The 25,650-nt window shown below is 44.3% G+C and overlaps 2 protein-coding genes across 7 annotated transcripts; both read left to right on the top strand.

The window, feature by feature from the left end:
* Nucleotides 1-750: 750 nt before the first annotated feature.
* Nucleotides 751-1,732, top strand: LOC110508498 (lens epithelial cell protein LEP503-like). The gene is made up of 3 exons (XM_021589059.3): nt 751-1,087; nt 1,172-1,202; nt 1,421-1,732. Exon 1 carries the CDS (start codon nt 857-859, stop codon nt 1,046-1,048), a length of 192 nt encoding a protein of 63 aa, XP_021444734.1. The 5' UTR covers nt 751-856; the 3' UTR covers nt 1,049-1,087; nt 1,172-1,202; nt 1,421-1,732.
* A 303-nt stretch (nt 1,733-2,035) lies between these two features.
* LOC110508494 (uncharacterized) lies at nt 2,036-25,472 on the top strand. 6 transcript variants are annotated; one of them, XM_090223666.1, is made up of 11 exons: nt 2,036-2,220; nt 9,298-9,380; nt 9,517-9,607; nt 16,093-16,154; nt 16,258-16,705; nt 16,846-17,079; nt 17,336-17,359; nt 17,974-18,025; nt 18,162-18,279; nt 18,413-18,647; nt 19,045-25,472. In XM_090223666.1, the coding sequence occupies exons 2-11, from the start codon at nt 9,324-9,326 to the stop codon at nt 20,655-20,657; spliced, it is 2,934 nt and encodes a 977-aa protein (XP_090079792.1). In that variant the 5' UTR covers nt 2,036-2,220; nt 9,298-9,323; the 3' UTR covers nt 20,658-25,472. The 6 variants fall into 6 exon arrangements, with proteins under 6 accessions (XP_090079792.1, XP_090079809.1, XP_036823434.2 ...); XM_090223683.1 differs by having other exon boundaries at nt 17,974-18,029; nt 18,163-18,279; nt 18,413-18,503; XM_036967539.2 differs by having other exon boundaries at nt 17,974-18,029; nt 18,163-18,279.
* Nucleotides 25,473-25,650: the final 178 nt, after the last annotated feature.

Below are 25,650 nucleotides of genomic sequence, written 5' to 3'. Positions count from 1 at the left end.
TACCGCAGGGGGGAGGTAGAGGCTAGTTGAGTTACCACAGGGGGGAGATAGAGGCTAGTTGTGCTTCTACATTAAGTGCCAAGGTGTACAGTAGGGTCTGGGGTTAGAGAATGTGCATTGGTGCAGGGTCCATGTCAGCAAATGTTCTATATTCAGACCTCTGGTGATAACATGTCCTATAGCTGCCATTCTCAGAATCATTTCAACCTGGACGATGACCACCACGCAGTCATCCAACAATATAGAAATCAGAATAGTGGGGCTTACTTATTTCAACCTGTTCAGAACACAAAACACATATTACCAGATGAGAGAAACAATAGACAGTCACACAGTCCTGGACAAAGAGAGGAGGCATATTGTGCGCTTTTACAGTAGAGCTGCATTGAGCAGGTGATACTGGAACTATCCTGGGGGGTGTACCGTAGGTGTGGTGGATAGATTATGCTTTACATAGGGAGAGACTGTTCCAGACTGGCAAAAACCCTAGAGATGCAGAGAGAGCTGGAGGGAGAGAGAGAGGGGTGGTGGGGTGCAGAACACACCCAGAGCCAGTGAACAGAATTTTTCATAACCAGGGGTGACTGGTGTGTCTGTGTTCCAGAGTGTAGAAGAATATAATAGAGAAAGATCAGGAGCTGAGAGAACACCCCCTGGTGTTGGTAGTGTTGATGTCACTATAGGAGGAGCTCTCTGGACAGGAGCTCTCTGTCCACTCACACCCAGTCCAACCCTGGTCTTCTCCTCTTCCTTTCCTCCTCAACTCCTCTGGGATTGACCTGACCCCTATTCCTCTCATCTCCCATTTCTATAATTTCTTCCTCCTGTCCTCCGTGTGGAGCAGTGCCACAGAGCCATGCACCCCCAGCGTCCTCTCCCCCAGGCCATGCCCTCCTCCCTCGGGCAGAACCTGCGTGACATGGCCATGGGCCTAGGCAGAGGGAAGAACTTCCTTGGTGGAAACATTGCCTACGGCTTCATCCAGTCCCTCAAGGAGTGCCTCTACTTCGTACTCTGCTGCTGGTGCATCAAGGAGATACTGGACTGACTGACTGAGACACCACGAGAGGGAGAGAGGGGCACGAGGGTGAGGTTCTCTTTTCTGCGTGTCTCTGGATGTGTTTCTCTCTTCCTCCTTTTCACTCTTTCTCCTCTGTTTTTCTCTCACCAGCTAAGATGTTAAACACAGCATGTGAAGCAGTGTAAGTATGAGTCTTGTCATTATATACAGTAGATACTGTACATAGTTTGACTCCAAAATAGAAGACGTTTGCCAAACTGTTTTCTAACAACATAATTTCGTTTCAGCTACGGTACATGTTACCTGTAAAATATTCTACCAAATATGTAGGACTGTATAATATGTCATGGTTTACATGTTGTACTATATGGCCCTGGTGTGTGGATTTGCTCCTCTTAGTGCCCATGATGCAGTTCTGTATTCCTGTCTGGAGGCTTGGGAAACTGATGTGCTGCCTTGTGTATCAGAGGATCTCTGTCATTCTCGGATCCTGAGTCAGTCGGTCTGGAGACCTGCAGTGTGTGTGTGTGTGTGTGCGTGTGAAGCATCGTCTTAACACCAATCTGCTGATCCTAGACCTGTGGAGAAACCAAACCTGTGAGGCAATGGACATGGCTTTTGATGCTGCTTAGGTCACATTTAATTCCAAGTTTTTAAAATGTCTGTACAGTCTTAATATGCAAGGAATAAACAATGTAATATCTGATTTTGTTTGTGTGTGCCAACCAGAGTCAGGTGGTGTGTGTGTGTGTGTGTGTGTGTGTGTGTGTGTGTGTGTGTGTGTGTGTGTGTGTGTGTGTGTGTGTGTGTGTGTGTGTGTGTGTGTGTGTGTGTGAGAGAGAGAAACAAAAAAGTAGAGCCTGACATCTGCCAATGTCATCATAGTGTAAGGTCGCACCACTCATCATCGGAAAAGCATTGCGTATGGTATATTTTGTATACCCACTCTTTTCACCTGCGTGTGTCAATCAATCTGAAAGTGTGCCCATTGAGCGACACGAGAGAGCGATTATCATTGGCGAGTTGGGCAAGAAGGGGTGGGACGTGAGAGAATGGCCTTCCCGGTTGGACAAGAGAGAGTGGCGCACGCAAGTGTCAAAGAGAGTCTTCCAAGTTCCGAAATTGGATGCATTCAATTAATTTGGCAGAAAAGGATTGATGCACGATTGTCATTTGTAAGGAAAACATCGCGTTCAGAGGTAAGTGGAGTAGAAAATGTAATGTTACTTTGTGTTTGTTACCATTTTGTCGTTAGATGTTAGTGTTTCCTGGTTCTCGACAGAAACAGTAACTATCTGGATTTTCGGTGGAAGGGATTAAAGTTTTCCATAGTAGGTTGGCAGATAACAGGTTTTATCTTTATTTGAATAGTACATGTTTTTATAACAGATGTAGTAAAGTTTCAGTATTATTTAGTTCTATATTGTGTTACCACCGATGGTCACAATGTTTCAATCGATTATTTTTTTTTTTTCATGGTTCATCAGTGGAGATACGGTGTGACAGTTGTTGACATTTCAGAGTACACACCTTTGTCGACACTGAGATGGCTAACATGCAAATTAGGTGTCAGGGAGCTTAGGTTGAACACTTGTTTAAACATTTTACAGCCTAGCATCGACTAGACAAGGCCAACAGTGTAGCGTTGTGACCATTTTTGGTCATTTTCTTTCGCCGAGACACAGATAAAGATATATAACAGGCTGTTGGCACACACACTGAAGAAGCATGTGACAACGCAAAAATAAATGTAATTTCAGATGAAAGAGAATGAGAGAAACTCGTTTCAAAGCACATCCTTCTCTATTACCCAGGACTATTTAAGCAAATATAAAGAGGATAAAGTGCAGTTTGCAGTGGACGCCTGTATAGGCCACGTGTGCTACCACTGGCGCCGAACCGTTAGTTAATTTGTGAAGTTGATGGGTCAAGGGTGTCTTACGAAGCCACTCCTTTGTTGCCCGGGCAGTGTGTTTGGGATCATTGTCATGCTGAAAGACCCAGCCACGTTTCATCTTCAATGCCCTTCCTGATGGAAGGAGGTTTTCACTCACGGATCAGTCGTCCCGGTCCCTTTGCAGAAAAACAGCCCCAAAGCATGATGTTTTCACCCCCATGCTTCACAGTAGGTATGGTGTTCTTTGGATGCAACTCAGCATTCTTTGTCCTCCAAACACGACGAGTTGAGTTTTTACCAAAAAGTTATATTTTGGTTTCATCTGACCATATGACATTCTCCCAATCTTCTTCTGGATCATCCAAATGCTCTCTAGCAAACTTCAGACGGGCCTGGACATGTACTGGCTTAAGCAGGGGGACACGTCTGGCGGCGTAGTGTGTTACTGATGGTAGACTTTGTTACTTTGGTCCCAGCTCTCTGCAGGTCATTCACTAGGTCCCCCCGTGGGGTTCTGGGATTTTTGCTCACCGTTCTTGTGATCATTTTGACCCCACGGGGTGAGATCTTGCGTGGAGCCCCAGATCGAGGGAGATTATCAGTGGTCTTGTTTGTCTTCCATTTCCTAATAATTGCTCCCACAGTTGATTTCTTCAAACCAAGCTGCTTACCTATTGCAGATTCATTCTTCCCAGCCTGGTGCAGGTCTACAATTTTGTTTCTGGTGTCCTTTGACAGCTCTTTGGTCTTGGCCATAGTGGAGTTTGGAGTGTGACTATTTGAGGTTGTGGACAGGTGTTTTTTATACTGATCAGTTCAAACAGGTGCCATTAATACAGGTAACGAGTGGAGGACAGAGGAGCCTCTTAAAGAAGAAGTTACAGGTCTGTGAGAGCCAGAAATCTTGCTTGTTTGTAGGTGACCAAATACTTATTTTCCACCATAATTTGCAAATAAATGCATTAAAAATCCTACAATGTGATTTTCTGGAGAAAAAAAATCTCATTTTGTCTGTCATAGTTGAAGTGTACCTCTGAAAATTACAGGCCTCTCATCTTTTTAAGTGGAGAACTTGCACAATTGGTGGCTGACTAAATACTTTTTTGCCCCACTGTACATGTATTTTAGCTCTGCCCTGAATGACGGGTTGCCACTGCCTCTTTAAATGATCCACAGTTAAGACAGTGACGCTCCTTCAGAATGCGTGGGCATGTTTGATTCACCAGGGCACTGTTCACTCTTTCTGTCTTGGAGTCTATCTCATTGGCTCTATATTTAGCTAGGCTAATATCTATATTTAAGTCATTCCAAGATATGCTCCACAATGCTCTGTTGGCCCGAGGCGACATTCAGCAGGCCTCTCATGGGAAGACTCTGATTAGAAGACCTAAATGACTGTGGGACAGAGAAGAGACATGAGGGACTAAAGTGTGTCATGCTGTGATCTGACAGAAGTGGCATGATTGAAGATGGTGTCAGACACAATGACAATAATAACCCGTGTAGCCTAAAAAGTCTAATTTAATAGAACCTACTTTTGAAAGTAGACCGGACACCTTTTTTCTAGGCTTAAAATAAACATACTAATGCATGTATGCAGTTTATTGTGTCGTTTTAGAACCCTGTCCAGTATTTTCAGTCAGTTGGTTTCTGCCCCAGTAATTTCAGCCAGAGTGGAGGTGCCTCCACCACTGCCTGGCCAGACATAGAATCACAATGACTAGAATGGACTAGTTCTCTAAAATCCACCATCTACCGAATGACAATAGAATTTGCCATTTTGTGCATGTGTAGTAGAACTTTGAGAAAGGCACAATAAAAAAGATTATGTGGTAGGCATCAATTAGTCGAACATTAAATAAATACTGGGCCTTCCTGCACCTAATATGGCTCCTGGTGTAGGCCAATCCACTGATTCTTTGGGAATGTCTGTTCTACTAATTCTAATTCTACAATGGCCCGAGCCATAGTAACCCCTGTCTCTGCCAAAGCATGCGTCAGCCAGTCAGAAGCCAGGGTAGCCACAATGCTAGCAACACACACTATACTACTAATGAAGGACTGAATACACTCACAGGAGTGTGCACTTCATGTACACACACACACTTCCTGTGCATGTAAAAACAGAGGATGTAAATGAGGAGTTTCAGCAGGAAATGAGGAGTGGAACAGTACTGTAGCATACTGATGCTGTAGGGCATTCAGTAGCAGAATGAGGAGTAGAACAATAGTGTAGCATACTGATGCTGTAGGGCATTCAGTAGCAGAATGAGGACAGTACTGTAGCATACTGATGCTGTAGGGCCTTCAGTAGCAGAATGAGGACAGTACTGTAGCATACTGATGCTGTAGGGCATTCAGTAGCAGAATGATGACAGTACTGTAGCACACTGATGCTGTAGGGCCTTCAGTAGCAGAATGAGGAGTAGAACAATAGTGTAGCATACTGATGCTGTAGGGCATTCAGTAGCAGAATGAGGACAGTACTGTGGCATACTGATGCTGTAGGGCCTTCAGTAGCAGAATGAGGAGTAGAACAATAGTGTAGCATACTGATGCTGTAGGGCATTCAGTAGCAGAATGAGGACAGTACTGTAGCATACTGATGCTGTAGGGCATTCAGTAGCAGAATGAGGACAGTACTGTAGCATACTGATGCTGTAGGGCATTCAGTAGCAGAATGAGGAGTAGAACAATAGTGTAGCATATTGATGCTGTAGGGCCTTCAGTAGCAGAATGAGGACAGTACTGTAGCATACTGATGCTGTAGGGCCTTCAGTAGCAGAATGACAGTACTGTAGCATACTGATGCTGTAGGGCCTTCAGTAGCAGAATGAGGACAGTACTGTAGCATACTGATGCTGTGGGGCCTTCAGTAGCAGAATGATGACAGTACTGTAGCATACTGGTGCTGTAGGGCATTCAGTAGCAGAATGAGGAGTAGAACAATAGTGTAGCATACTGATGCTGTAGGGCCTTCAGTAGCAGAATGAGGACAGTACTGTAGCATACTGATGCTGTAGGGCCTTCAGTAGCAGAATGATGACAGTACTGTAGCATACTGATGCTGTAGGGCCTTCAGTAGCAGAATGATGACAGTACTGTAGCATACTGATGCTGTGGGGCCTTCAGTAGCAGAATGATGACAGTACTGTAGCATACTGATGCTGTAGGGCCTTCAGTAGCAGAATGATGACAGTACTGTAGCATACTGATGCTGTAGGGCATTCAGTAGCAGAATGAGGAGTAGAACAATAGTGTAGCATACTGATGCTGTAGGGCATTCAGTAGCAGAATGAGGAGTAGAACAATAGTGTAGCATACTGATGCTGTAGGGCCTTCAGTAGCAGAATGAGGAGTAGAACAATAGTGTAGCATACTGATGCTGTAGGGCATTCAGTAGCAGAATGATGACAGTACTGTAGCATACTGATGCTGTAGGGCATTCAGTAGCAGAATGAGGAGTAGAACAATAGTGTAGCATACTGATGCTGTAGGGCATTCAGTAGCAGAATGAGGAGTAGAACAATAGTGTAGCATACTGATGCTGTAGGGCCTTCAGTAGCAGAATGAGGACAGTACTGTAGCATACTGATGCTGTAGGGCATTCAGTAGCAAAATGAGGAGTAGAACAATAGTGTAGCATACTGATGCTGTAGGGCCTTCAGTAGCAGAATGATGACAGTACTGTAGCATACTGATGCTGTAGGGCATTCAGTAGCAGAATGAGGAGTAGAACAATAGTGTAGCATACTGATGCTGTAGGGCCTTCAGTAGCAGAATGAGGACAGTACTGTAGCATACTGATGCTGTAGGGCATTCAGTAGCAGAATGCGGAGTAGAACAATAGTGTAGCATACTGGTGCTGTAGGGCATTCAGTAGCAGAATGAGGACAATACTGTAGCATACTGGTGCAGTAGGGCCTTCAGTAGCAGAATGAGGACAGTACTGTAGCATACTGATGCTGTAGGGCCTTCAGTAGCAGAATGAGGACAGTACTGTAGCATGCTGATGCTGTAGGGTCTTCAGTAGCAGAATGAGGACAATACTGTAGCATACTGATGCTGTGGGGCCTTCAGTAGCAGAATGAGGACAATACTGTAGCATACTGATGCTGTGGGGCCTTCAGTAGCAGAATGAGGAGTAAAACAGTACTGTAGCATACTGATGCTGTAGGGCCTTCAGTAGCAGAATGAGGACAATACTGTAGCATACTGATGCTGTGGGGCCTTCAGTAGCAGAATGAGGACAATACTGTAGAATACTGATGCTGTGGGGCCTTCAGTAGCAGAATGAGGAGTAAAACAGTACTGTAGCATACTGATGCTGTAGGGCCTTCAGTAGCAGAATGAGAACAATAATGTAGCATACTGATGCTGTGGGGCCTTCAGTAGCAGAATGAGGAGTAAAACAGTACTGTAGCATACTGATGCTGTAGGGCCTTCAGTAGCAGAATGAGAACAATAATGTAGCATACTGATGCTGTGGGGCCTTCAGTAGCAGAATGAGGAGTAAAACAGTACTGTAGCATACTGATGCTGTGGGGCCTTCAGTAGCAGAATGAGGACAATACTGTAGAATACTGATTCTGTGGGGCCTTCAGTAGCAGAATGAGGACAATACTGTAGAATACTGATTCTGTGGGGCCTTCAGTAGCAGAATGAGGACAATACTGTAGCATACTGATGCTGTGGGGCCTTCAGTAGCAGAATGAGGAGTAAAACAGTACTGTAGCATACTGATGCTGTAGGGCCTTCAGTAGCAGAATGAGGAGTAGAACAGTACTGTAGCATACTGATGCTGTGGGGCCTTCAGTAGCAGAATGAGGACAATACTGTAGAATACTGATTCTGTGGGGCCTTCAGTAGCAGAATGAGGACAATACTGTAGAATACTGATTCTGTGGGGCCTTCAGTAGCAGAATGAGGACAATACTGTAGCATACTGATGCTGTGGGGCCTTCAGTAGCAGAATGAGGAGTAGAACAGTACTATAGCATACTGATGCTGTATGGCCTTCAGTAGCAGAATGAGGAGTAGAACAGTACTATAGCATACTGATGCTGTATGGCCTTCAGTAGCAGAATGAGGACAGTACTGTAGTATACTGATGCTGTAGGGCCTTCAGTAGCAGAATGAGGAGTAAAACAGTACTGTAGCATACTGATGTTGTAGAGCCTTCAGCAGCAGAATGAGGAGTAGAACAGTACTATAGCATACTGATGCTGTATGGCCTTCAGTAGCAGAATGAGGAGTAGAACAGTACTATAGCATACTGATGCTGTATGGCCTTCAGTAGCAGAATGAGGACAGTACTGTAGTATACTGATGCTGTAGGGCCTTCAGTAGCAGAATGAGGACAGTACTGTAGCATACTGATGCTGTAGGGCCTTCAGTAGCAGAATGAGGAGTAGAACAGTACTATAGCATACTGATGCTGTATGGCCTTCAGTAGCAGAATGAGGAGTAGAACAGTACTATAGCATACTGATGCTGTATGGCCTTCAGTAGCAGAATGAGGACAATACTGTAGTATACTGATGCTGTAGGGCCTTCAGTAGCAGAATGAGGAGTAAAACAGTACCGTAGCATACTGATGCTGTATGGCCTTCAGTAGCAGAATGAGGACAGTACTGTAGTATACTGATGCTGTAGGGCCTTCAGTAGCAGAATGAGGAGTAAAACAGTACCGTAGCATACTGATGCTGTATGGCCTTCAGTAGCAGAATGAGGACAATACTGTAGCATACTGATGCTGTAGGGCCTTCAGTAGCAGAATGAGGAGTAAAACAGTACTGTAGCATACTGGTGTTGTAGAGCCTTCAGTAGCAGAATGAGGAGTGGATTTATGCAAGTCAACAATTCTTAATCTTAGGTCTTCTGAGATCTCATTTGTTTGAGGCATGGTTCACTTCGGGCAATGCTTCTTGTGAATAGCAAACTCACATTTTGTGAGGTTTTTTTTATAGGGCAAGGCAGCTCTAACCAATATCTCCAATCTCGTCTCAGTGAGACACCTTTGTGTACAACCACGTGTCTCTCTGTTATGCATGGGAATCCTTACAACAGACTTATTGAATTAAAATCTCTTGGAGCTGATTTCCTGGTGTTTTTACAGTCTTTTTAGTATCTGTACATAAAGTCTATAGCAACACTATTCAGGCCCTGGGGGCCTCTCTGCAGTACTGCTGCCTTTCTCCTCTCCCTCTGGCCCTTACTCTATCAATGTAATGTAATCGCCCATGACAGGCACACACTTGGTTTCCCAGGTTTAAGTCGAAAGAAAGAATGAAAACCAGAACTGGACCTTGAGGCCATGATTTCAATATTACTTAGGCCTATCTATAGCCTGTGCTGAATTACTGTGTTTGACTTGCAGGTGCTGGTCAGAGCCACGAGGGGGCAATGTCTGACAGCAGTGGTGCTGCCAACAGCAGTAGCTGGACTGTCCTCACAGCTGAGGTACGCTCTCTTTACACTTTAGTGTGTGTGTGCGCGAACTGCAGAGTTTACAAAAGTTTGAGTTTTGAACATTTTGTTTTTCAAATGGGATTAATGTGTCACCATATGGGTCAATTAAATAATGTGTGTGTCTCAGGAGACTGTTGCTGAGACACTGAGGCCTGTAGCGAAGGGAACAGAACACCATGAAAATACACCCAGTCATACTGCTGCAGAGAAACCTACAGGTACACCCAGTCATACTGCTGCAGAGAAACCTACAGGTACACCCAGTCATACTGCTGCAGAGAAACCTACAGGTACACCCAGTCATACTGCTGCAGAGAAACCTACAGGTACACCCAGTCATACTGCTGCAGAGAAACCTACAGGTACACCCAGTCATACTGCTGCAGAGAAACCTACAGGTACACCCAGTCATACTGCTGCAGATAAACCTACAGGTACACCCAGTCATACTGCTGCGGAGAAACCTACAGGTACACCCAGTCATACTGCTGCAGAGAAACCTACAGGTACACCCAGTCATACTGCTGCAGAGAAACCTACAGGTACACCCAGTCATACTGCTGCAGAGAAACCTACAGGTACACCCAGTCATACTGCTGCAGAGAAACCTACAGGTACACCCAGTCATACTGCTGCAGAGAAACCTACAGGTACACCCAGTCATACTGCTGCAGAGAAACCTACAGGTACACCCAGTCATACTGCTGCGGAGAAACCTACAGGTACACCCAGTCATACTGCTGCGGAGAAACCTACAGGTACACCCAGTCATACTGCTGCGGAGAAACCTACAGGTACACCCAGTCATACTGCTGCAGAGAAACCTACAGGTACACCCAGTCATACTGCTGCAGAGAAACCTACAGGTACGCCCAGTCATACTGCTGCAGAGAAACCTACAGGTACGCCCAGTCATACTGCTGCAGAGAAACCTACAGGTACGCCCAGTCATACTGCTGCAGAGAAACCTACAGGTACGCCCAGTCATACTGCTGCAGAGAAACCTACAGGTACGCCCAGTCATACTGCTGCAGAGAAACCTACAGGTACACCCAGTCATACTGCTGCAGAGAAACCTACAGGTAAGCCCAGTCATACTGCTGCAGAGAAACCTACAGGTACACCCAGTCATACTGCTGCAGAGAAACCTACAGGTACACCCAGTCATACTGCTGCAGAGAAACCTACAGGTACACCCAGTCATACTGCTGCGGAGAAACCTACAGGTACACCCAGTCATACTGCTGCAGAGAAACCTACAGGTACACCCAGTCATACTGCTGCAGAGAAACCTACAGGTACACCCAGTCATACTGCTGCGGAGAAACCTACAGGTACACCCAGTCATACTGCTGCAGAGAAACCTACAGGTACGCCCAGTCATACTGCTGCGGAGAAACGTACAGGTACGCCCAGTCATACTGCTGCAGAGAAACCTACAGGTACACCCAGTCATACTGCTGCAGAGAAACCTACAGGTACGCCCAGTCATACTGCTGCAGATAAACCTACAGGTACGCCCAGTCATACTGCTGCAGAGAAACCTACAGGTACGCCCAGTCATACTGCTGCAGAGAAACCTACAGGTACGCCCAGTCATACTGCTGCGGAGAAACCTACAGGTACGCCCAGTCATACTGCTGCGGAGAAACCTACAGGTACACCCAGTCATACTGCTGCAGAGAAACCTACAGGTACACCCAGTCATACTGCTGCAGAGAAACCTACAGGTACACCCAGTCATACTGCTGCAGAGAAACCTACAGGTACACCCAGTCATACTGCTGCGGAGAAACCTACAGGTACACCCAGTCATACTGCTGCAGAGAAACCTACAGGTACACCCAGTCATACTGCTGCAGAGAAACCTACAGGTACACCCAGTCATACTGCTGCGGAGAAACCTACAGGTACACCCAGTCATACTGCTGCAGAGAAACCTACAGGTACACCCAGTCATACTGCTGCAGAGAAACCTACAGGTACACCCAGTCATACTGCTGCGGAGAAACCTACAGGTACACCCAGTCATACTGCTGCAGAGAAACCTACAGGTACACCCAGTCATACTGCTGAAGATAAACCTACAGGTACACCCAGTCATACTGCTGCAGAGAAACCTACAGGTACGCCCAGTCATACTGCTGCGGAGAAACGTACAGGTACGCCCAGTCATACAGTGAGCACCAAAAGTATTGGACGTGTTTTGGCTCTGTACTCCAGCACTTTGGATTTGAAATGAGGTTAACGTGCAGACTCAAGCTTTGATTTGAGGGTATTTTCATACATATTGGGCGAACTGTGTAGAAATAACAGCACTTGTTGTACGTTGTACCCCTAGTATAGGGAACAAATTAAATTCTCTATTAAAGTTGTCAAACGTTTAGTATTACAGAAAGCGTGAGACTTGTTGGATCCATTTGCTGTTTGTTTTGGTTGTGTTTCAGTTTATTTTTTGCCCAATAGAAATGAATGGCAAATGAATGAATTGTATAATTTTTTGGTCACTTTTATTGTAAAATAAGAATATAATATGTTTATAAACACTTCTACATTAATGTGGGAGCTGCCAAGATTACGGATAGTCCTGAATTAATTGTGAATAATGATGAGTGAGAAAGTTAGATGATCAAATATCCCCCCCCAAAAAAATGCTAACCTCCCCTGTTATTGTAATGGTGAGAGATTAGCATGTCTTGGGGGTATGATAGAAAATGCTAACCTCTCCTGTTATTGTAATGGTGAGAGATTAGCATGTTGTGGGGGTATGATATAAAATGCTAACCTCTCCTGTTATTGTAATGGTGAGAGATTAGCATGTTGTGGGGGTATGATATAAAATGCTAACCTCTCTTGTTATTGTAATGGTGAGAGATTAGCATGTTGTGGGGGTATGATATAAAATGCTAACCTCTCCTGTTATTGTAATGGTGAGAGATTAGCATGTTGTGGGGGTATGATATAAAATGCTAACCTCTCTTGTTATTGTAATGGTGAGAGATTAGCATGTTGTGGGGGTATGATATAAAATGCTAACCTCTCCTGTTATTGTAATGGTGAGAGATTAGCATGTTGTGGGGGTATGATATAAAATGCTAACCTCTCCTGTTATTGTAATGGTGAGAGATTAGCATGTTGTGGGGGTATAATATGTGTGTCTAACTTTCTGACTCCTCATTATTCAGGACTATCCATAATCATGGTAGCATCCACATTAATGTAGAAGTGTTTAGAAGTGTTTATTGATAATACAAGTGACTACAAAATGACACTACATTATTTACCATTCATTTCCATTGGGCACAACATAATATGAAACACAACCAGAACAAACTGCAAATGCATCCAACAAGTTTGTAGAGTAACACGCTTACTGCAATCATTGTGTGCTAGGAATATGGTACCAAATACTAAACTTTACACTAATTTAATACACATAACATAAATGAATTTGTCCCAGTACTTTTGGTCCCCTAAAATGTGAGGACTATGTACAAAAAGTTCAGTAATTTCTCAATGGTATGGATGAATATACCCTCATTAAAGTTGAGTCTGTACTTTAACCTAAGTCACCGTATCATTTCAAATCCAAAGTGCTGGAGTACAAAATTCACTGTCCCAATACTTTCGGAGCTTACTGTATTGCCACACATATTGCAACAGTGGGGATTTTAGCATGTAAATCTTGTTGGGGCAAACTCCCCCCAATTTTTTTTGATTCATGCCAATAAAGCCACTAAACAACACTACACAATACAACAATTGCTATATAATGGTGACGAGCAGTTCCCACAAACTGTTAGGTCCTACATAAAGCTGTCCCAACAGCAGAGCTTTCTTTTCAACACCATGGAGTGAATCCTTACCGCTGCTACACCTGGCTATCAGCTGGGTCTTGTATGGCAGTGACACAGTTGATTCAGCCTCATTTACTGCCTTTAAAAAAAACAGCTGATATGGCGGACTTGTTTAAACAAATGTGGTTTCTACTGACAATTAAGCTGTACAAACTTGTGCCATAAGGGATCGATGAGCGGATAAGAATCAATCCGTAATTTTGATTAAGACATTAATGAGCGAGCTAAAATGGACGTAGTCAATAACTTTTGTTCAGCACTTTTGAAATATACAGTGACAGAATTCATAACATGGGCTGTTCTTAGTGTTCTCCCTGTACACCAAGTCAGAACCGTAGGATCAATAAAGTGGGCATATAAGCAGACAATGAAAGCTCTTACAATATTCAGTGACTACATTTCTCTAAAACAGGCTATAGGCACAAGTCAGAACAGTAGACTAAATTATGAGAGGGTGTTGGATTTATTATGAATAAACAATATCCCCATTTTAAATAGAATTGTAACTAAGTAAACTTATACTCTGTTTTATAAGTGATTAACAATATGAGTTCATAAGAAGGGATTGTGTGACACGGACAAGGAGTAATAAAAGTTAATGAACACCATTCCAACTAGGAATAAAACGAATGGGTTATGGACTGTGAAAACAGATAAGGCCATTAGCCTATGGTTGACCCTACAGAAACTTAGCTCTGGGGTTTTTAGATAAGGCAGTGAGTGCATTCCTAGGTTTTCTGTTAATTTAAACTCAGTTCAGTGGTGATCGATAATGCTGAGGGGTCAAAAGTTATCTGGGAGTGTGTTAGTAAGTTAGAATGAACTTTTCACCTTACTTTGTCCCGGTCGAGAGGAGGGGATTCGGTTAAAGCAATGAAATGTCGTCATGATCTGTATATAAACTGCTGCACGTGATTAAGTGGGAGCGCGCTCCGAGAATAAATTATATTACCTATTATTGAAAGACTGGTCTGCGTCTATTTTATGCAAACAAGAAATCTTAGGAATTCTCATAAAATAGATTAAGGGCTTTCAATTGATGAAAGCACATTGCATAGTTAATTTACAGTAACAGGGGGAAAGTTACCAAATCTATTAGGGTGAGGCACATGAGCTACTAATAGCTTCCTACACAACATACTTAGCTGGAGTATACATATCTCCCTGGCATATTACGTCTTGTATGCTGCTGCATAAATGATATGTTTGGACTCACATTGTTGTGCTCACTTGAACAGGAAGGTGGTGTAGCGGTCCATCTTGTGGGCAAATTTTGTCAGCAAACTTTCATCAAAGTCTGGCATTCTCTGGATTTATGGTGCTTTCAAGACAACTGGGAACTATTTTTTTTTTTCCCCCAGAGTTCCCAGTTGTCTTGAACTCACTCAAGTCTGAGATTTCCCAGTTCTGAAATCTGCCGTGTTCAAAACAACGGAACTGGGAAATCTGACTTGAGTGAGTTTATCCTTTTAAGCTTGGAAAAGAGACCATTAAACCCAGTATTCAGACCTATTGACTTTTTCCACATTTTGTTACATTACAGCCTTAGTTTTTTTTAAATCAATTTTAAAATATCTACACACAATACCCCATCATGACAAAGCAAAAACGTTTTTTATTTTAGCAAATTTGTGTCACATTTACATAAGTATTCAGATCCTTTACTCAGTACTTTGTTGAAGCACCTTTGGCAGCGATTACAACCTTGAGTCTTCTTGGGTATGACGCTACAAGCTTGGCACACCTGTATTTGGGCAGTTTCTCCCATTGTTCTCTGCAGATCCCCCTCAAGCTCTCAGGTTGGATGTGGAGTGTCGCTGCACAACTATTTTCAGGTCTCTGCAGAGATGTTCGATCGGGTTCAAGTCCGGGCTCTGGCTGGGCCACTCAAGGACATTCAGAGACTTGTCCTGAAGCCACTCCTGTGTTGTCCGGGCTGTGTGCTTAGGGTCGTTGCAGTGACTAGTTTCCCAGTCACTGCAGCTGAAAAACATCACCACAGCATGATGCTGCCACCACCATGCTTCACCGTAGGGATGGTGCAAGGTTTCCTCCAGACGTGACACTTGGTATTCAGGCCAAAGAGTTCAATCTTGGTTTCATCAGACCAGAGAATCTTGTTTCTCATGGTCTGAGAGTCCTTCAGGTGCCTTTTGGCAACTTTCAAGTTGGCTGTCGTGTGCCTTTAACTGAGCACTTGCTTCGGTCTGGCCACTCTACCATAAAGGCCTGATTGGCGGAGTGCTGCAGAGATGGTTGTCCTTCTGGAAGGTTCTTCCATCTCCACTGAGGAACTATGGAGTGCTGTCAAAGTGACCATAGGGTTCTTGGTCACCTCCCTGACCCAGGCCCTTCTCCCCTGATTGCTCAGTTTGGCCGGGCAGTCAGTTCTAGGATGAGTCTTCCATTTTAGAATTATGGAGTCCACTGTGTTCTTGAGGACCTTCATTGCTGCAGAATCTCCCTGTAGATTTTACGTTGACAGTGTCCCCATGAGTGACAGAACACTGACCCATTCACGACCCAACTAGAGAACATTTCCAACCCCTTCGCTCTGTATTTTCCGCTGGCTGCCCCACCACCACAGAAAGCGCTGAGCCTGGCAAAAACACCTGCATTTTGGAGCTGCGTTACTCAGGAAATCTAAAAAGAGACCATGTTTGTATGCAGCTTTATTAACTAATTGTTTGCAAACTGATATGTGAAACGTATTAATGCCAAAATAACATACAAAACAGGTGGGCTCTGCCCTGCCATGAATGATGGGTAGCAACTGCAACAGTATAACCTACAGGCACTAATACTGTTATACTACTTAACCTCTAACATGTCTGTCTGTCTATCAGAGAGTAGGCCTGGGGAGGATGCAGTGTCTGCTGAAGAGTCTCACTCTGTGAAGCTACAGCAGGTTAGAGATCCATCTCTATTGACACCCCACCTAGGATCATATCTAGCTAGAGGAAAAACTGACTGGTCTTGGACACTAACAGTTGTTTCACATCCATCCCCAGGAGACCCAGGAAACACAACCAGAGAGAGACAAGGATTACACCCCTGTTGTAGAGAGTCACACCCATGACCTTCCTTTTGACCCTGCCCCTGACTCGACCCCTGCCCTTGACTCCATCTCTGCTAGTGTTGCTCCTCTGAGCTCTCTGTTAGAAGTCCCCGCCCCCACAGGGCTTGACTCAGATACACACAGCCAATCCAGAAGCCTCCCTGGGAACCCAGCCCCTCCCATCTCTGACCCTGATTCGTTCTCTGACTCCTACACCCACATTAGCTCCTCCCCCGACCTTGAAGAGCCCCCAGCCTTGCTGCTCAACACTGAGCCACCGGAAGAGGTGGGGCTTGTACAGGAAGCGGAGGGGTATATACAGGATGTGCATCATCATTATGAGGGGGGGCTTGGGCAGGAAGAGGAGGAGTCTGATCTGTCTGAGGTCAGGGCCAAGACAGGTGAGACACAAGGCATCTGTCTGGAGCACCGTAACAACATTAGCTTCACTGTCACTTCTCCTTAAAATGTAGTTTGTGTGAACTGTCCCTTTAACGCTAATGTTCAGTGGCTATAACTCCTCTCTTTCTCCCTGGGCCAGACTCCCATCTGGAAACGGAGGTGGTGGGGGAAGAGGTGTCAGGGGTGAGGAGGAGGAGGGGGTCTCTCCTGGCGGCTCTGGAGCGGATCGGGAGGAAGGAGGAGGAAGAGGAGGAGGAGGAGAATGAGTTCCAGATTCCGCAGCAGAGGGAGCAAGAGGAGACTGGTTTCTCTCTCAACAAGTGCATCCTAGGAGCTGTCATACTGCTGGGCCTCGGAACCATCTTCTTCTCAGGTGTGTGTGTCTGCAGTTTCTGTTACTATGGTAACATACAATACTGTTACCTTTAAGTGACCTGTGTACAACCTACACACACCTGTATGTCACCTGTGCCTGTCTCTTCTCTTTGACGGTAACACGATGTGCTTCACATAATGATGAATGATTAGACTAAAGGGATTTGTCCCCCACATCACAGCTAGTCAGTAGTGTGTTGGTTGAAGTCGTGGTCGCAGATAAAGTCGTATCTGAGACTGTATTATGTCTACAGGTGTCTTCATGGACTTGGATGATGGTAGGGTGTGTGTGTGTGTGTCAGAGGAAAAGAGGAGTGTTATGCAATTAACACTCACATGCTTGGTTGACAGTGCTCTCCATGCTTTCCCAAGATGCACTGCTCTCTCTAGATCTACACTGTATATAATATTACTATTCAATGAATGTTGGAAATTGATATTCGCTTAATGATTTTGTTTTTTGCCCCCTGTGTAACTGAAGGGTTACTTAGCCAATTACAAATGACAAGTGCACGTTGATAATGATAACGTGTGTGTGCATGCTGAGGGGGCTTTGTGCAGGTGAATGTTGCCTGCCCATCCTCATTACACCATTTGAGTGTGTTTTGATGCATCATGTTGTTTCTCAATGCTTTGATGAGGAAGCTCCTGGCATGCACTGATGCACTGTGTTCACTGCATCCTTGTGTGTTGTTGTCATGGTGATAGTGCATCCTAGTGTTTGTGTGTAGAGTGATGTGTATTGTCCCCAATGATATATGTATTGTGTGATATGTCGGTGGTTGTCTCCATTGTCTTTATGATGCATTATACTTGTTATAACTGTGATATAATGCATTGTAACATTCTGTGTCAGTGTTGTGATGCGTTATAACAGCTGTTGTCCTTCCAGAGGGGGACTATGATGCCAGGGAGCTGAGAGAAACAGAGGTGGTGGGAAAACAACAGGTTAGCCTCTTTCTCTCTATCTTATCCCCTCTATCTTATCCCCTCTAACTTCAACATTCAAATGGTAGTGGTGTGTGTGTGTGTGTGTGTGTGTGTGTGTGTGTAATGTTTGTCTGCGTGTGTGTTATCAAAGGAATGGCTGAATCCTGAGGTTCCTCTTCCACCACCTGTAGAAGTTGACAGTACAGACCAACTGAATAAACTGGCTAAAGAAGACCCACGGATAGCTGTACTGCAAGCCCAACTCCTGGTAGGCCCCTCGCTGTGTCTCTCTCTCTCTCTTCCTCTCCCCCTCTCTCTTTCTTTCTGACCTAATGTACAACTGTGTGTGTGTGCTGCCTATATTCTCAAGGGGTCCTCTTTGGTGTCTTTTTTTTAATCAGGCACAGAAAGAGGAGCTAAAAGTAGCCCAGAAGGAGGCGGAGGATGGAGGGAAGGAGAGAAAGAAGAGGGAGGAGGTGGAGAGGGAGCACGGTAGGCTGAAGAAAGAGATGATGTCACTCCCTGTCCTTCAGAAGGAGAACGAGAGGATGAAGAGAGAGCTGGAGTCTGTTCCTGTCTTACAGAAGGATCTAGAGACACTCGGAGCCACAGTGACTGAACTAAAACACAGCACAGGTACTTAGGAGTAGACCTGGCTTCAAATACTATTTAAAATCATTTACAATACTGTACTTTAGCTGGGCTTGATACCAGGCATGCTAAAGCAATCCCTAAAAGTAATTGGAAGATTTCCAGTAGTATTTGAACCCACAGGTCTGTGTAGGAGAGAGGGAGGGGAGTAGGGAATGTGTAGGAGAGAGGGAGGGGAGTAGGGAATGTGTAGGAGAGAGGGAGGGGAGTAGGGAATGTGTAGGAGAGAGGGAGGGGAGTAGGGAATGTGTAGGAGAGAGGGAGAAGACAAGGGGAAAGCGCTAGCTAGTGACGCTAATAGCCACAGTGACTGATCTAACACACACACACGTACATGCAACCAAACACAAAAATATCTAATTCTCTTAATTTCTTTCCTTAGCCAAGGATGCAGCTCCACCTCCAGTCTCTGCCTCTGTCCCGCCCCCCTCTGGCCAAGCTGGGGATGACAGCCAGAACACAGCAGGAACGATGGAGAGGGAGGGCAAGAAACCAGGGAAGGGAGAGAAAAAAGAGTTGAAGGAAGAGGAGACGGATTGGAATAAGGGAGGGAAGACGGATTGGAATAAGGGAGGGAAGACTGATTGGAATAAGGGAGGGAAGACTGATTGGAATAAGGGAGGGAAGACTGATTGGAATAAGGGAGGGAAGACTGATTGGAATAAGGGAGGGAAGACTGATTGGAATAAGGGAGGGAAGACTGATTGGAATAAGGGAGGGAAGACTGATTGGAATAAGGGAGGGAAGACTGATTGGAATAAGGGAGGGAAGACTGATTGGAATAAGGGAGGGAAGACGGATTATAAGGTTGAAAAAGAGTGGAGAAGTGGAAAATATGACCAGGAGAAAGAAGGAAAAGAGGAGAAAGAGTGGAAGAAGAAAGAAGACAAGAAGGGAGAATGGAAGAAAGATAAATCTAGCAGAGGGGATGAGGGCAAACCATGGAAGGACAGAGGAAACAAGATGGAATGGAAGGAGAAGAGTGAGAAAAAAGACTGGAAGGTGGAGAAAGATTGGAAAAAGGAAAAACCTGAAAGATGGAGTGATGGCAAGGAGTGGAAGAAAGGCAAGGATGAGCGGAAGGGAAAAGAGGAGAAAAATCAAAAGAAAGGAGGTTGGGTTGAGTGGAAGGGAGAGAAGAATGGAAAAGAGGACAAAAATCGAAGAAAAGGAGGTTGGAATGACGGCAGGGATGAGTGGAAGGGAGAGAAGGAGTGGAAGAAAGACAAGGATGACTATAAGGACCTTGGCAAAGGATGGAAGGAGAGAGGAGAGAAAAAGGAGTGGAAGGGAGAGAAAGATTGGACAAAGAAAGACAGAAAGAAAGACGTCAGTAAAGAGTGGAAGAGTAAGGACAACAGGAGAGAAAATGAGTGGTCGGATAGAAATAGAAAGATGGAAGGCTTGAAGGAGGAGAGAAATGGTGGGAACTGGAAAAGGGACAGAGGGAATGACAAGTATGAGAAGGACCACCACCACTACTCCACTACTAAGGAAGGGCAGAAAGAGAAAGAGAGGAGAAGGAGAGAAAAGGGCCCTCCCCAAACCCACCGCAGACCCCCCCTTGAGCAACCTGACTACTGGAGTTACCAGAGAGAACGACTGCAGCACAAACCCAACCATCAAACCCACTGCAGTTCAGTGGAGGCCTGCGCTCAGGCAGAGGGGCTGCTCCCTGTCGCCATGCCGGAGTTTGAGGCCCTGCTCCTGGGTTACCTGGTCAAGGCAGAGAGGGTGGGGGTGGAGGCCTCCAAGAGGGAGGAACTCAGTAAGCTAACCAAGGAGTTCTTCAGTGACGGAGTGTTCGTTCACGACCAGATGAGCTTCAAGGACTTTGTGGAGGATGTGGATGACATCTTAGAGGATATGGTGGAGGATGAGGAGGTAGAGGAGGAGGTGGATGACTTTGAGGAAGAGGCAATGAACAGGTTTTCAGTTCCAGGGGGAGAAGAGAGGGAGAAGTGGAAGAAGGATAGTGGGAGAGGACGGGTGTGATGGAGTGAGAAAGGGAGTCAACGCATGTCAGGAGGAGCGGAAAGATAAAGGTGGAGGAAAATGGATGGATGTGCTGCAAGGTAGAATTTAGGAGGAGCAACACGCATATATATATATATATATATATATATATATATATATATATATATATATATATATATATACTGCTCCAAAAAAGAAAGGGAACACTAAAATAACACATCCTAGATCTGAATGAATGAAATATTATTATTAAATACTTTTGTCTTTACATAGTTCAATGTGCTGACAACAAAATTATACAAAAATTATCAGTGGAAATCAAATTTATCAACCCATGGAGGTCTGGATTTGGAGTCACACTCAAAATTAAAGTGGAAAACCACACTACAGGCTGATCCAACTTTGATGTAATGTCCTTAAAACAAGTCAAAATGAGGCTCAGTAGTGTGTCTGGCCTCCACGTGCCTGTATGACCTCCCTACAACGCCTGGGCATGCTCCTGATGAGATGGCGGATGGTCTCCTGAGGGATCTCCTGCCAGACCTGGACTCAAGCATCTGCCAACTCCTGGACAGTCTGTGGGGCAACGTGGCGTTGGTGGATGGAGCGAGACATGATGTCCCAGATGTGCTCAATTGGATTCAGGTCTGGGGAACGGGCGGGCCAGTCCATAGCATCAATGCCTTCCTCTTGCAGGAACCGCTGACACACTCCAGCCACATGAGGTCTAGCATTGTCTTGCATTAGGAGGAACCCAGAGCCAACCGCACCAGCACATGGTCTCACAAGGGGTCTGAGGATCTCATCTCATCTCGGTACCTAATGGCTACCTCTGGCGAGCACATGGAGGGCTGTGCGGCCCCCCAAAGAAATGCCACCCCACACCATGACTGACCCACCACCAAACCGGTCATGCTGGAGGATGTTGCAGGCAGCAGAACGTTCTCCACGGCGTCTCCAGACTCTGTCACGTCTGTCACATGTGCTCAGTGTGAACCTGCTTTCATCTGTGAAGAGCACAGGGCGCCATTGGCGAATTTGCCAATCTTGGTGTTCTCTGGCAAATGCCAAACGTCCTGCACGGTGTTGGGCTGTAAGCACAACCCCCACCTGTGGACGTCGGGCCCTCATACCACCCTCATGGAGTCTGTTTCTGACCGTTTGAACAGACGCATGCACATTTGTGGCCTGCTGGAGGTCATTTTGCAGGGCTCTGGCAGTGCTCCTCCTGCTCCTCCTTGCACAAAGGCGGAGGTAGCGGTCCTGCTGCTGAGTTGTTGCCCTCCTACGGCCTCCTCCACATCTCCTGATGTACTGGCCTGTCTCCTGGTAGCGCCTCCATGCTCTGGACACTACGCTGACAGACACAGCAAACCTTCTTACCACAGCTCGCATTGATGTGCCATCCTGGATGAGCTGCACTACCTGAGCCACTTGTGTGGGTTGTAGACTCCGTCTCATGCTACCACTAGATTGAAAGCACCGCCAGCATTCAAAAGTGACCAAAACATCAGCAGGGAGCATAGGAACTGAGAAGGGGTCTGTGGTCACCACCTGCAGAACCACTCCTTTATTGGGGGTGTCTTGCTAATTGCCTATAATTTCCACCTGTTGTCTATTCCATTTGCACAACAGCATGTGAAATTTATTGTCAATCAGTGTTGCTTCCTAAGTGGACAGTTTGATTTCACAGAAGTGGGATTGACTTGGAATTACATTGTGTTTTTTAAGTGTTCCCTTTATTTTTTTGAGCAGTGTATATACTACCGTTCAAAAGTTTGGGGTCATTTAGAAATGTCTTTGTTTTTGAAAGAAAATTACTTTTTTGAGTGTGTCTTTTTAAAATAAGATTGATCAGAAATACAATGTAGACATTGTTAGTGTTGTAAATCACTATTGTAGCTGGAAACTGCTGATTTTTTAATGGAATATCTACATAGGCGTACAGAGGCCCGTTTTCAGCAACCATCACTCCTGTGTTCCAATGGCACGTTGTGTTAGCTAATCCAAGTTTATAATTTAAAAGGCTAATTGATCATTAGAAAACATTAGTGTCTAGTTTGAGAAACAGACGCCTCGCAAGTCCTCAACTGGCAGCTTCATTAAATAGTACCTGCAAAACACCAGTCTCAACAGTGAAGAGGCTCTGTGATGCTGGCCTTCTAGGCAGAGTTGCAAAGAAAAAGACATATCTCAGACTGGCCAATAAAAATAAAAGATTTAAGATGGGCAAAAGAACACAGACACTGGACAAAGGAACTCTGCCTAGAAGGCCAGCATCCCGGAGTCGCCTCTTCACTGTTGACGTTGAGACTGGTGTTTTGTGGGTACTATTTAATGAAGCTGCCAGTTGAGGACTTGTGAGGCGTCTGTTTCTTAAACTAGACACTCCAATGTACTTGTCCTCTTGCTCAGTTGTGCAACGGGGCCTCCAATTCCTCTTTCTATTCTGGTTAGAGCCAGTTTGCGCTGTTCTTTGAAGGGAGTATTACACAGCGTGGTACGAGATCTTCAGATTCTTGGCAATTTCTCGCATTGAATAGCATTCAATTCTCAGAACAAGAATAGACTGACGAGTTTCAGAAGAAAGCACTTTGTTTCTGGCCATTTTGAGCCTGTAATCGAACCCACAAATGCTGATGCTCCAGATACTCAACTAGTCTAAAGGCCAGTTTTATTGCTTCTTTAATCAGTACAATAGTTTTCAACTGTGCTAACATAATTGCAAAAGGGTTTTCTAATGATTAATTAGCCTTTTAAAATTGAATTAGCTAACACAGGAGTGATGGAACACAGGAGTGATGGTTGCTGATAATGGGCCTCTATACACCTATGTAGATATTCCATTAAAAATCAGCAGTTTCCAGCTACTAGTCATTTACAACATTAACAATGTCTACACTGTATTTCTGATCAATTTTATATTTTAAAGGACAAAAAATTACTTTTTCTTTCATTAACAAGGACATTTCTAAGTGACCCCAAACCTTTGAACGGATATATATATATATATATATGTGTGTATATAGATATGTGTTACACACACACACACACACACACACAGTCTTGTATATCTAACCTTGTATAACTAATCCATTCAAAATCCTGTACCCTAACATTAATCCTTAAACCTAGCTCCTAACCCCAAAACTAAACCTAGCTCCTAACCCTGAACTTAATTCTAACCATAACACCAATTCTAACCTTAACCCTAAACCCCCTAGAAATAGCATTTTACCTTGGGGACTAACAAAATGGCCCCAGTTGGTCAAATTTGTTTGTTTACTATTCTTGTGGGGACTTCTGGTCCCCACAAATATAGTGAAACACGTCCACACACACTATCTACTAATGTCTTTAATCTTATGCTATTTTCCATTTCAACAGTTTAAAAGTCTGAATGAATAATGTATTACACACAAACACACACACCTCAGGCATTCATTTCAGAGGGATCTGTGAAGTTGTTGATGGGAGTAGAGAGAGAGACTAGCAGGCCAGTGGCACTGAGGAAACAGAGGTCCATCCAGCAGTCTTAACATAGCTAGTCGGAGGGGACTAGAACATGTCTCTCAATGGCCAATCCCAAATCAACCCCTCGCCTAACCTCTTACTGTCCCCAAGCACATAGGAAACAAAACCACCCAGGATCGCTAGCCTAGAAAAGTGATGTAACACTTGTCTGTTTCATAAATAGGAGTGTGTTTCCGCTGTAGATTACACTATGCATTGTGCACTGCCAAGTTAACCCTTTCACTGGCGGCATGTAGCGTTGGTAGCTTTCATTCATGTCAATCATTTCTGTTAACTTATTTATTAATAACTTTATTTTTGTTTGTGAGATGTGGTCATTAAAGGATAGATTTACAAAGTGACTGAAGTACTGAGGAGTGAGGGTAACGTGATGGTGATGCAGGTCTTTATTTTCATGTCAATGTTCAACAGGTTGTAAATAGTGCACTAAAACACCACACACTTACAAAACATTTGAATGATATATTCTATTTAAAATAAAATAGAGGATTTTATAAATGTCAGAAGGCACAGTAACTTGCTTTGGAGACACTGTAATATGATGACCATGCATCCATCCTTTTGGATAAAGAGGGAATGTATTGAAAACACTAAAACGTCTTTACTTTTGGGTAAAGAGGGAATGTATTGAAAACACTAAAACGTCTTTACTTTTGGATAAAGAGGGAATGTATTGAAAACACTAAAACGTCTTTACTTTTGGATAAAGAGGGAATGTATTGAAAACACTAAAACGTCTTTACTTTTGGTTATGTTGCAACAGTTATTATGAAGCAAAATGCTCATGGCACTTAAGATAAGGATGGTCTTCAGGAAAGAAAACAGTTGGATGTTGTGGTTCAACTTTACTTTACAGTCCTGTATTTACCAGGTATTTACTTAAATAGTAGAATGATCATTAGAATATCCACCTAATGACAACTTTTATTATTTTTAAAAAAAGTTCATTTGAAGTTCATTTTCTAATTCTGTTGAATTCTTTGAGATAAGTGCCAAAAGGTATGTCTGTTACCAGAGTTTCATAGTAAAGACCAGGTAGATACCAGATGAAGCAGGGCTGTAAAATAAAGTCTGACTGATGCCCTATGTTTACATGATGGTAACTGTGTAAATCTGATGATTGACAAGCCCATATCCACTCATTAAAACATTGATTGAACGGACATTCAAGTTGAACCACGTGGGCTTACAGAGGCATCGTTGAAAACTCCACTTTGTGTGATTTTAAATGTGCAAATGTAACATGGTACGATTGTGACAAAAGCAACCTAATAAATTAAGCTTTGACCTTCTGAAGAACAGTTGTCATGTTGTTGTGTCCAAAATGTCAGCTTTATGCCAACTGATAAGTGGTGAGAGGTGAGAATGAAAAGTATTGCTGTTCTGTCCGTTACAGGTCTGTTAATTAACCTTCAGCACTTCACAGCAACAGAGAACCTCTATCTGACTATTTTAAACCTACACAACAACTTTTGCA

This window comes from Oncorhynchus mykiss, chromosome 3 (genome assembly GCF_057628025.1).
Source record: "Oncorhynchus mykiss isolate SJ-2025 chromosome 3, ASM5762802v1, whole genome shotgun sequence".
Lineage (NCBI taxonomy): Eukaryota > Metazoa > Chordata > Actinopteri > Salmoniformes > Salmonidae > Oncorhynchus > Oncorhynchus mykiss.
Note: the sequence above shows the minus strand (reverse complement) of the source record. Positions and strands in the feature narration are given on the sequence as shown.